The sequence below is a fragment of the Rhipicephalus microplus genome, chromosome X (assembly GCF_043290135.1).
Source record: "Rhipicephalus microplus isolate Deutch F79 chromosome X, USDA_Rmic, whole genome shotgun sequence".
In the NCBI taxonomy this organism is placed as follows: domain Eukaryota; kingdom Metazoa; phylum Arthropoda; class Arachnida; order Ixodida; family Ixodidae; genus Rhipicephalus; species Rhipicephalus microplus.
Window position 1 is genome coordinate 4,640,682 of NC_134710.1, and position 12,371 is coordinate 4,653,052.

The following is a 12,371-nucleotide window of genomic DNA, read 5'->3' on the forward strand; positions in this document are numbered from 1 at the left end:
ATTATCAACAGAAGATGGTAAACTCTGAGGAGAGCGGTTTTCTTGAGGCCATATTTTGTTGCGGCTTGCACACTACAACAGCCAACATGTAGATTGCACGTAAGATCAGGTTAAATGAACTTTATTTGGTCCTGAATGACCCCGATCAGACATCCCAAAAAATGAGGAGTGGGGGGTTCACTGCAGTTGCTGGCTGCGCCCACGCCGGTACTGAAAGACCATGACCTTCCGCCAGTTCGCAGGCCTCTGGACTTCGGAGAGCTGAACTGAGAGATCGTAGTTTCTAAGGGCCTTCTCCAAGTCCTCTGTTTTGTGCTGAACTTGGCGCTACGAAACACCGGACACTATCAGAGCATTTGAGGGAGTGTGCCATTATCCGCGAAACATGATCTTAGAATTATTTATGCCTTCAGTATTGCCATTGCGGGTTCAAATCCCGGCTGCGGCGGCTGCACTTCCGATGGAGGCGGAAATGTTGTAGGCCCGTGTACTCAGATTTGGGTGCACGTTAAAGAACCCCAGGTGGTCGAAATTTCCGGAGCCCTCCACTACGGCGTCTCTCATAATGAAATAGTGGTTTTGGGACGTTAAACCGCACATATCTATCTATCAGTATTTTCATTAAACGTGCTTAATACAGGAATGAAACTGCTCAGGGAATGGAAAGTGTGAAAAAATACTTGCTTTACCTTACTTTTCACAAAACTGATACCTAGTCATTTATATATCTATCGTCACACACTATCACTATACATTGCTGTTTTAATATATTGAGGCATTAGAGCATATATACTTTCATATTATAATTATTTACAAAATTAGAAAAAAGGAGAAAGAATTTCTCTACGTGATGGCTAAGGCTGCGCGAGGCAAAGACGACGAAGGTCGACTAATCACGTGGGGCACGAGGCTCGAGGCCACGTTGCGCCTGTCAGAAGGTGTCTGGGGAGCCAATCAAAAAACGAGTCGTCAGCTCTGACTGCCGCGACGAAGCCAGGCTGCTCCAGGAGCTCACAGTTGTCATCCATCACTTCGAAGAAGACGGCAGCGAGAGTACTTCAGGCAAGATGGAGTGCTGGATGACGAGTACGCGATGGCGGAGCAGACCTAATAAGACGCCGCGAGAGGGCGAGAGGGCGAACGGGTGCAGCAAGGCTTGGCAGGCTATGGCCACGCCGGTTCCGACACGGCGGCCCCCGAACAGACAAACATCTGCGACAACATCCAGGACAACATCGCAGGAGCCAATGCGATGTCGACGTCTCGCGCAAGATGCCCCTGTGAAGCAGGTTAGCCCCGTTATCGATCTTATTAACGTGAATCACTCACATATGACGCGCTTTTGCCAACTTTAGAATCAGTGAGCCTTAAGAAAGCAGACATGCTTCGATTCGATGCTTGAGCCATGCATAAGTAACGTTCATTCAAGCTTCGCTGCTGCTTTGGACCGCAGCACTCAGTACTGCATGTCACATCTTTTTTTCCCCAAAACTTCGTCGCCGTCGCTTTTGCATATATTCTGGTGGCGTTGACGATGTATAAATATACCTTCCTAACACAATGCAGGAAGTCGTGAAAAGAGTGACTACATCTTGTTCAGCAAGCGCTGTGCTCCAGTGTCCTACCAAGTGTTCGCCTGCGCGTACATCGAGCCAAAACAATCCACAGCATGCAGCAGCCGCAACCGCCGAAGGAAGACTTGGTAGGAGGGAGTAGTTCCAGTGAACTCACTTTCACCGCCTCAGCAGAGATGTCGTCAACACAAGAAATCTGCGCCTGATAGGGAATCCTATGCGTCGCCGAACGGTCTACCAAGTACGCGTTTTATAGCCTGTTCGCCAGTGATCTTGTGTGTTGAACGATTTGTATCACCACTGAATAGAAACTACCAGCCTCTAATGTTTTTGAATATTGTTAATAAAGGTTTATTGAAGCGTCAGTTTTGTTCACGATATTGAAGCTTCAATAAAACTTCGTTTGGGCTTTGTTCGGGTGTAACTTTCAAGGGGAAGAGCAGTGCGATTCAGGGTGGACAACAAAGAGATGACACCGTGCCAGTGCTTGTCTGATCTGTTTGCACTCCGTTCTTATTTTGTGCCAAAGTCTACACATAAGCAGTGTTGACGCGAAGTTTCCTGTTCACATCTTAATGATAGGTCGCTTGAGCACGGTGTATTTGGTGGTTGTGGTAGTGACTTATTCTCACATTGTGCTGTGTTCGAATAAGGCCAGACAATTTTCTCTGTTACTGAGCTGCAACTAAAACAGCACCAGAAATACAAGAAACGTGAAAAATGTAGGGGACCCTCTATATGCAGGTTCACATTTAGGAGTTGAACGCGATATCGGTCTTCTGTCCCTATACCCCGCGACAACTTTCTGTGGTAGCACAGCCAATTAAGGCTACGGAGCCGAAGCACGCTTGTCTTACTGCGCCACAGCATGTAGTCCCTCAACGAAAACGTTTGTATACTGTTCTGGGTAACTAAGATTTTACCATTCGTCACTTACATTTTTCGCGGATTTATTTTTTAATCAGTGAATAAAAACGTTGCGCAGTAGAAAAAATTTCGTTTCACGCTCTCTCAGGTTTTTTGGGGGTTTTTTGGCTTCCGTCGCCTTTTTACCTCACCGCATTCCTCACTTTCAAAGATGGCGTCCGCCGGTTACAGCTCGTCAACGTCGCTTACGGAGGAAACACCGCCGCGTGCCGCGAGTCCACCAGCTGCGCAGCCGTACCAGGCGTTGTCAAATCAAAAGCTGTCCGTACAGGCCAAGAAGGTGGCGTACAACGTTTACGCGCAAGTAAGGAAAAGTGACCCGCAGCTGTCTGTGAGAGCCGCATGTCGGAAAGTCAGCGAACTCACTGGTGTTAGCGAGCGCAGTGTCTTCCGGATTAAGCTCGACGTTAACAGTGGAACCCTAAAGTCACCGAAGCGCAAGCGCCTGCGCCTCCCCGCCATGGATGACCGTGCGAAAACCGGGAAGACAAGACTGGAGTTTCACGACAGCTTCTCTCTCGCAGCTCTACGAAGAAAAGTGCATCAATACTTTCTGAGGAATGAACTCCCAACAGCTGCAAAACTGGCTCAAGATGTAACCAGGGACAGTGACATGAACATGCCTAAAATGAGCGTGCGAACGATGCAAAGGCTGCTTAACGATATCGGCTTTTCCTTTCGCAAACGGAAGAGAAACTGTGAGCTTTTGGAAAGAGACGACATCATCACGTGGCGACGGCGGTACCTGCGTACCATCTGACAACTTCGCGCTCAAAAACGGTACGTGCATGATGAGTTCTGTAACCATTACATGAATAATTGAATGTATCATTCACCCAGCAACCTGGGTCCACGCGTCAGTAAATCTCGTCACAATAGTATTAAAAATTGCTCTCGAGTTCCCAAAGATGCGACTCGCGTTTCCTGCAGCGAAACGCGAGCAAACGCGAGCAATGTTTAATAATGGTGACACGAGCCGAGTTTCACTGCATTCGCCGCGCTTCGCTGCAGATGACATGCTTCATTTTTGTTGCTTATTCTTCCAGACCCATATACTACCTTGACGAAACCTGGGTCAACGCCGGACACACAAAGGATAAAGTATGGGAAGACGCAAACATCACGACACGGGAGGAGGCCTTTCGGCAAGGCCTGACCACAGGGCGTCGCGCACCAAGCGGCAAAGGTGGCAGGCTCATCCTTTTGCACGCCGGCAGTGAGGACGGGTTTCTGAATTCTGCATGCCTTCTCTTCCGAGCTGCAAAACGATCTGGGGACTACCACACCGAAATGGACGGGCCGCGCTTTGAGAAGTGGTTCGGTGAACAACTTTTGCCCAATATCAAGCCGTGCAGTGTCATTGTAATGGACAACGCACCGTACCACAGCGTCCGCCTCGAGAGAGTTCCAACATCGTCATCTCGAAAGGCTGACATTCAGTCGTGGCTGACAGAAAAGAACATCGCGTTTTCACAAGACCAATTGAAAGCTGAGCTGTTGGATTTGGTGAACGACCACAAGAAGATGTTTTCCGCCTATCGCGTGGATGTTTTGGCGAAGGCTGCCGGTCACGACGTCGTGAGGCTTCCTCCGTATCATTGCGAATTTAACCCGATCGAACTGATATGGAGCCAGGTGAAAGGTTACGTCGCTGCTAACAACACAACATTCACCCTTGCCGGCGTTGAAAAACTGGTGCGTGAAAGCATCGATCGCGTAACGCCAGACAGCTGGCTCCAGGCATGTGCTCATGTGAAAAAAATCGAAGAGGACTTGTGGCAACGTGACGGCCTCATCGGCTCAAAGCTCGACCAGCTTATAATTCCACTCGGGTCAGAGTCCAGCACCGAGAGTGACGGTAGTGACAGTAATATGAGCGAACTGGAATACCTCACATGAATGCAACCACAGTCGTGAATGTAAACACAGTGAATGTAAACCATAATATTGTGTTCTGTACCTGTGCACATGTCGTTTTAAAGGGACCGACAACTGGCCAGAATATACCGAATACCAACCGAATACCTGCTTTTAACCTCATAAAAAATTCTCATAAAAAATGTTCCACGGCGTTTTCCCCGTTTCCATTGCATGATTGGGCACTGTCACAGATATTTCCGTTGAAATAAAGAAAACGGGCACCTTAAAAATTGTTTCATCATCATCATCAGCCTGTTTAAGTCCACTGCAGGACGAAGGCCTCTCCCAACGATTTGCAATCCACCCTATCCTGAGCTTATCGGTCCCTTTAATGTTTTTCCCACAATAAAAGTGCGCCGACATTCGTTACAAATAGAGTCTGTTCTCGTAGAGGGCTTTACGCTTTGCTATATTCTTTCGCAGTAAAAGATCGCATTACAAGTCGTCGCGCTGCGTTTAGACACAGCCTGTGTCTTTTGCGGACGAGATGAACATCAAATTGAGTACTTATTGCCGAATCCATAAATTTTTTTCAAATACTGCTGCAAATAAAATAAATTTTATGAACAGTTATATCACTGTTGCAAATTAGATAGATATACATGTGTATATGCCTTCGATGAACGCCATTCACGCGTGATTAAGCTCGATGGTGCTTGCGCGCAGATCGTAATTCACCGCATTTTCACATGGCACCGTTGTGGGAATGCGCTGACGCGGACTGCGCTGGTGAAATCGAAACCGAAACACCCGTCGAAGCGGTCGGACTACTTGGCGCAGTAGCACATGTGCATAGGCTCCGCCCACGTAGCCTTGGCCGTGCTGCCACAGAAAGTTGTCGCCGGGTATAGAAGATGTAGATGTAGATCCTAAACTCCAGGTTCACACCCACTCTGGGGATCGGCGAAGAATCTGGTAGCTTACCAAAAAAAAATGAATGTATATAAATAATACTAGCGAAATCAAAGTTAACAGAAATATTGTTTTTTGTAAATTATTTTTGAGAAAAATTTTTTATAAATTAGTTCCTACTGACTGAGCAATAATTGATGGATGTCGATGACAACTTTTCAATAGCCTACATGAGTTAACTGAGAACCTATTGGTATTGAGGTCATTAAATAAGTCTCTTAGACTGTACAATGAAATCTTGCACGGCCGTGCACACTTTCGCGTTGCTGTGCCCTAGGGCGTGTGCACCTAAGGATAGTAAATTTGACGTTGTCAAAGCTAAACCAAGGATTCGTTATGGTATTTCTAGTGACACCTTTCTTAATGTTGAAATCTTTCTACAAGAGATGAAAAAGTGCTCCACAGTTTCCTCTTCTCCAAAAAAAGAACAAAGAGGAGAGTCAAGCCTGCTCTAAACAAATAAAAATTTAATGGAGGAATACGACAGTGAAATTGAGTGATTAAAACTTCCAGCCATCGGTTATGACATGAGGAAGTTTTCCGGGGTGTCATTAGGTGGTTGAAATCCAGAGAATTTTTAAAAGATGGTGTAGAGAATTCTCGCATTATCATTTGCCTCCGAAATCTAGAAGCTACTATAAAGACTGTCATAGGGGTCATATTGATAGCTGGTCCGTCTAACGCCACTTTCGCTAGTGCATCAGCTGTTTCATTTAAAGTTATGCCGCTATGCCCCGGCACCCATACTAATCGCACCTGGGTTAAGTGATTCTGTACTAGGGAGTTGAATTCGCCTAATGCTTTCGAGGTTGCCATGAGCGCAATGCAGACCGACGAGGAGTATCTTACTATTACGGCGGATTTCATTGATGTTGGCAGTTTTCGAAGGGCCAATTCTACGGCTAAAAATTCTGCAATAAAGATAGGTGTACTTCAAAAACTTATAGGGCATGACACCTTTTTGAATTTGTTGTGCACCCACTACGTCGCCTTAAAGGGACAGGCGCAGTAGCCCGTGTGTGCCATTTGTAGTGGGTAACTGGCTTTAAAACACGAACTCATTATGATAATCACATGTCCTCTGGCATGACTGCAGTGAATGCTTGTACCATAGAGTTTCCTAAAATTAACTAGAATGGACTCTGGCGCTGTGATCTTTGAGCGAACAAGGCGATGATGGGTACTACAAGGATTCGCCTCGTACTTGTGGGTGGCGAACCGCGCTTGTGGCTTCGTTGAAACCGGGCATCTATTTTCCTTCAGCAATGACCCATGTATGAGCTATGAGAGCTGTGTTCTATCGAGCGGCTATACATTTTTCACATCCTGTTCAATTTCAACCTTCAACCATCTTCGGTTTGGCAGCCTTTGTGGGACTGAATTTCGTAACTACGGATTGTACTACACTCTTTCACGTCCAAGCATTTGAACGAAAAGGGTAGCGCTTGTGAACACGGACAGCCAGAAGACTCTCGGACACGCAGGCGGAAGTGTTGCAATTGCTTTAGGTCGCTTCACCAGAACCCCCGCTAAGCTGTCTGGTGAAATTCACGGAACATTCTTTCATAGATCAGAACGGACTCCTAAACAGCCTCTGAATATACGAAAAACGAGCACGTCACTCTCCTGGCGTTTCGGCGCTCTTTATGAGAAGAGAAGTGGTATTCACTTGACGTATATGCGGTAAAAACTGTCAATTAGTCCATATAGGATGAATGGCAGATGCAGATTATCTCCTCGTTTCTTTACCGCCCAATCACCGAGACGTTCTTCCTTGTCTCGCATCAACGTCGCAGTAGAAATTCACACACGACAGGCGATGCAGTAGAAACACAACAACCTGATTCCATACACTGCTGGTTGCAACTGCCACGGGTTATCGGTGTCGCTCGAAGAAGCACCTCCGCGAATAAAGCACTTAAGGAGAACGCTTGCGTAACAGACGACATGGCGATGCGTGTCGTTCGATGCCAAGTGCGATATGCGCGCGGCGGTCTCGCATTGAGTAACCTTAAAACGATTTTCAATCCTGGTTCGATCCAGCCAGTAATACTAAATACTGAAGCTCTACGCACACTGGGCGTCGATTACGCTGCATTTTGGGAGTTTCACATTAACCATTTATTTATACACGCCAAGTAAATGACATTTTTGCAAAAAAAACTACAAAGTAAGTTTTAGTATTTTATATGTTCTGTTAATAAAATTCACTGATGCTTTTGTTTGCTTCTTCTTGTACCTACAGAACAGGGCTGGTTAAAACGAGTTAAGGTAGCAGCATAGCTGTACAGTCATAAATGGTCGTTGTCTTCAGGTTTTAAAGCTCCTTGGTAGCCTACCGAAAGTGTTGATAGGAGCAATGGAGGTGTGTAGGAAATAAGGTGCGCCGCTTTAGATTTCAAGGACGAGCTTTGAAGAATGTCTTTGGAATTATTTATTGGGCCTATTGTTCACATTTCAAATCAAACCCAAGATTGAGCACAGACTGTGCGACACAGATTACAAACTATGCCATGTCTGGCTGTTAACTGAAGGGCTATTGACCTTCCAGTCCGAGTGAATTAGCTACTCTATGTTGCAACTGAACTTAAGGAAAGTGATGCTGGGAGGAACACGACGCGAAGTTGTCGAGCCGACGTGTGTTTAACACGCAAAAAAAAACGAATTATTTCAATATGTAGTTAAATTTGATATCAAACTTTTAAAGAACTAACCACATTTTTGGACGCGAATTTCCTTGAGCATGTTGGCTTCACAGCAGTGCTTAGCCTATTATTACCCCGGGTATTTTTCTTTATTTTTGAAATTTTACCGTAGCTAACGTTTGGGGGTGCGGTTTATACGCTGGAGTGTGTTATACACTTGAATATACGGTATCGATGTAAACAGGCCTCAGCTTCCTAATGCGTAGCTCCGCGTACTCCTCCAGCACCGGATCTTCTATAGCAGGTCGCAGCCTAAGTATGGATACAAGATACACCCACAAAGTTGTATATTATAGCCGCTGCTGCCACTGTTGTTCGTAACCACAATGTCACAAAATGAAAAAAAAAATGCCCAGGATGGAATGGCGCTTGAACCTGGGGCGTCTCGATTGCATCCCAGTACTCTACCACAGATCCATGATGGTGTTCGAAACTTCTTTGCAAAAAGACCCTAGAAAAGCTTCATGTCGGCGAATATCTACTTTAACATGTAATTTAGCGTGGTAAAGGAGTACAGATAAAAGCCTAAGGTCGCACAATGCGAATGGCGTAACAAGTGGGTCAATGAATTGTTTCAAGTTCACACGCAACAAAAGAGGCCATGCCGTAAGTTTTCATTGTCATCAATCTTACTATGAACAACGTAAAATGCACGTAATGGCTTGCAAACGGGTACCTCCCTTCTCCGCAGAAAAAGCGAATAAAGGCTTACTGGGTGCTTCGCTTCTAGACAAAATTTTATTCTGTCCTAATGAGAACTTTTCAAGTGTATTTCGTACTTCCAAAAGAGTTTACAACGGATTCTAGATTATTTCGCTATTCAAACTTTCGCTGCGACTGCGCTGCGCTCCTTGTCGGCTTGCGTTTTTTTTTTCTTCGTGCCATGTTTCTTTCTGCGAAAACTATTCATCTCCTACTTTTGATTGCGCGCGCCTACACGTCGCTCTCACCAGTCTTCATTCGACGCAGTTGAAGCCTGTGTTTGGGCCGCTTTTGGAGCATAGCGAAATGACAGGTGCTCGAAGTGTTCAGTGCGCACCATAATTTCGTCAACGACAAGTTGCGACTCGTCATGTTTACCTTGTATGGCTTGGATGCGTAAAAAATATATCTTGAGGTGGTCACCACACTCACAGATTTGTGTGTGTGTGCGTGTGTGCGTGTGTGTATGCGTTCGTGCGTGCGTGTGTGTGTGTGTGTGAGTGTGTGTGTGTGTGTCAAGTACTTGCTTTAAAAGACGGAAGCGCACAAATAATAACGCTGTACGTAAATAAAGAAGGAACGAGAAATTGTGAAGAAATGGTCGAGCGGAACACAAAGAAAAAGAATGAACGAGTGTCATAATCATCAAGCAAACGTGCTATAGACAAAATAAAGGAAAACAAACAAATGAACAAAGCAGTACGAATGAAAGAACGAACCGTATAGTCTTTCAGAAAATACGCAGCATATGGTGGGACCTCAAGGTCAGGCTCTAAAAACATTAACATATATGTTTACTTTTACCGAACAAATGTTTGTGAAGTTTTCTGAAACGATTACGCTTCTTAAAGGCGAACGCTGCGTGGAGGAAAAACGACGAAGACCGCGCGACACGAGCGCGGGGCCACGCTGGGAGCAGGATATGACATCGCGCCTCGTTCGAACGTGCCGGGAGGGCCAATCAGGAGACGCGTCGTCATCCCCGGCTGCAATGCTGGAGCTGGGCCACTGGCTACACTGAGAGTGTACGACTTTTCCTGAAGAAGCAGTGCTCGTAGCGGAATTGCTTCCAGACAAGGTGCTCTACTGCACGGCGACTCGTGTGGCGGAGGAAGCCGATCCCACAGCGAGACATCAGCCTGCACTGGCGGAGCGAAGCTTGATTGACCGAGGCTACGCGATTTCCTGCACGGCGGCCGCCACACTGCGGAAGATCGACGGCAACATCAGAGGAGCGAATGCGATGTGGATGCTTCATGCAAGAAACCTCTGTGAAAAGGGTGAGTTCCTTTATGAATGTAATCAACGAAATGCAGCAACCAGTGGAGCAACAATTTGAACTCTTGAAATGATGTATTTGAAGAACTGAGCTAGAGAAGCATTGTCAGCTGATACATTGTTCTGAATTAGGCGCCAGATGAATAGCATGTCTTTTCCACACACGGCTGTTCACGCCTGCATGGCAAGCGCACTTACTTTGCAAGCGCGTCTTTTTCAAGTGTCCACCTCCATCTCTTGCGCACTGTATTGATGTCACTAGTGACGAAAAGAAGTTTTCAATACCTCGCATCATTTTGTCCAGGTAGTCCACAACCTTTGGTCAAGCAAGTCTCTTGCTCCTGTGCCCAACCACGCTCTTTCTTCCGTCTGCATCGAGCCTACCAAACAGGATGCAACATGATGTACCATCATGTCTGTTCCAGGAAAGCTGCTGATAGTTTGTTTGAAGAGTTGCGCGGCATGCAATCAAGCGATTTTCACTAATTACTGCACGCGTGCCACTACAATGTCTCTCACGTCTATGCCTGGAAATCGCGATCTAATTTTCCATGCTTCGCGTCCGCAGAAGAACACGTAAATGGTGGGAACACGTTGACACTTTTCCTCTAATATGCCTTATCCATGGTTCATCATAAAGAAGAGCTATTTCGCAATGCCTTCCACTAGCACATCCACGTTGAGGACACGGTAGAGGGTTTTTGGAGTTTCGACAGAACGCCCTGGCCACATAAAAAAGATTTCTGAAAAAAAATGAAGTTTGTTAAATTGTATAGTTCCAGCACAGAGATGAGTGCCGGAGGAGGTTGGCTTTCTGAGACTAGCTGAATGACGTCATATTACGTCCAGCAGTCTAATCAGTCGTGAAGAGACCCTTTTTGTATTTTTGAAGTCATCTTAAGGAAATGTACTATGAGAGTTTCTTGTGTTTCACTACCGTATCTGCTGATATCCACCTAAATGCATTAATGATTCTATATTGTTATTTCATAAAGTACAGTTTTATTCAAGCAGCATTTTGTTTATTTGCTACGGAAACAATCACTGAACAAGTTTTTCCAGAAGGCTGAACCAAAATAGAGTGCTTTCAAGATGATTGCAATTGAATGAATCTTATTATTTCTAGCTCTTCACAAGAGCCTGAGAATTATTTTTCATGTCCTTGAATGTAAATGCAACTTACTTTTCCTGCAGAATCTGAAGTTTGATGCTCCAGATTGCTCCAAAATATAAAATTTTGCAGCTCCAAAATTTGCTTTCGGGATCGGAAGAAGTCGATGGCGTCAATGCCCAACCTTTCCAGCTGTTTTTTTTTTTTGCCTGAAGCAAAAGTTCGGAATAAGGCAGTGCGATATCGAGGGGGAATTTATATATCTACAGCTATAGTTCATGTCTGTGGTCAATAGATTCCTGGTCTCATATGTGCGGTTAAATTTTTGTGAAGAGCTAGCATGACATTCAAACTGTAGCTTTGAAAACCCTTGTGATGATCCTACAGCCCACCAACTAGTTTGATTGTAAGGAAACCTTTCAGAGATAAGGAAACCTTTTAGAGCACATTTATGGACATTCTTGGGGGCATTTTAGTTGTTGTTCCCTATTTACAACACGTCGCTCCTTATTCATGTGTACTTGAGCGTTGTACATTTTATAGTGCTCAATGAAAAGTTGCCATCATGGGTCAGCAAATTTGCTCACTCTGGGATTGGGCTACGAGTCAGTCCGAGTGAGCCCTAAGAGCTATGTTTGAGTGAGCTAAACTTTTTGCCTACCTATAATTGTCATTACTGTTGGGAATTTCTTTATGCTACTTCAAATGTTGCTTGTTCTGTGCCTGAGCTGCCACTAAGTGGGGATCTTCTTTTGGCTTTAGGGGGTAAATATGTACCTCGTGCAATCCTCGTGGACTTAGAGCTGGGCACAATAGACTCTGTGTGGTCTAGTCCTTTTGGACAGCTCTACCGACCTGACAACTTTGTGTTCGGTGAGTACATACCTATCAATTGGGTCTACAAGACTGGAGCCTTAGCACCTCATAATGTGGAATGGGCTTCAGATGACTTTGTGATTAGTACTACAAAATTGAAAGCCTGGAACGCAATTCTCGTAGTGTCTGTGTTTCTTCATGGGGAAACCCATTAATACAGCCCTATTTCTGCAAGTTTCATCCCTGCCTATTATCTGTGTATGTTCGTTGCTCGTGTATTGGGCACCCTGGTTCTATTTGCAGTTCAGAGAGCTTCTTAACAACGTGCGTCGGCTAATGCCTTGTGAAGGCAATTGCATTGCCTGTCGTGGAAGTCTCATTCCTTTTGTTCACCTACATTTTTCAGGCCAAAGTGGCGCTGGTAAC

The 12,371-nt window shown here is 45.4% G+C and overlaps 1 protein-coding gene across 1 annotated transcript; it reads left to right on the forward strand.

Moving 5' to 3' along the window:
• The first annotated feature begins 850 nt into the window (after positions 1-850).
• Positions 851-4,400, forward strand: LOC119175544 (uncharacterized). Its single transcript, XM_037426457.2, has 2 exons — positions 851-930; positions 3,548-4,400. Exons 1-2 carry the CDS (start codon positions 851-853, stop codon positions 4,398-4,400), a joined length of 933 nt encoding a protein of 310 aa, XP_037282354.2.
• The last annotated feature ends 7,971 nt before the right edge of the window (positions 4,401-12,371 follow it).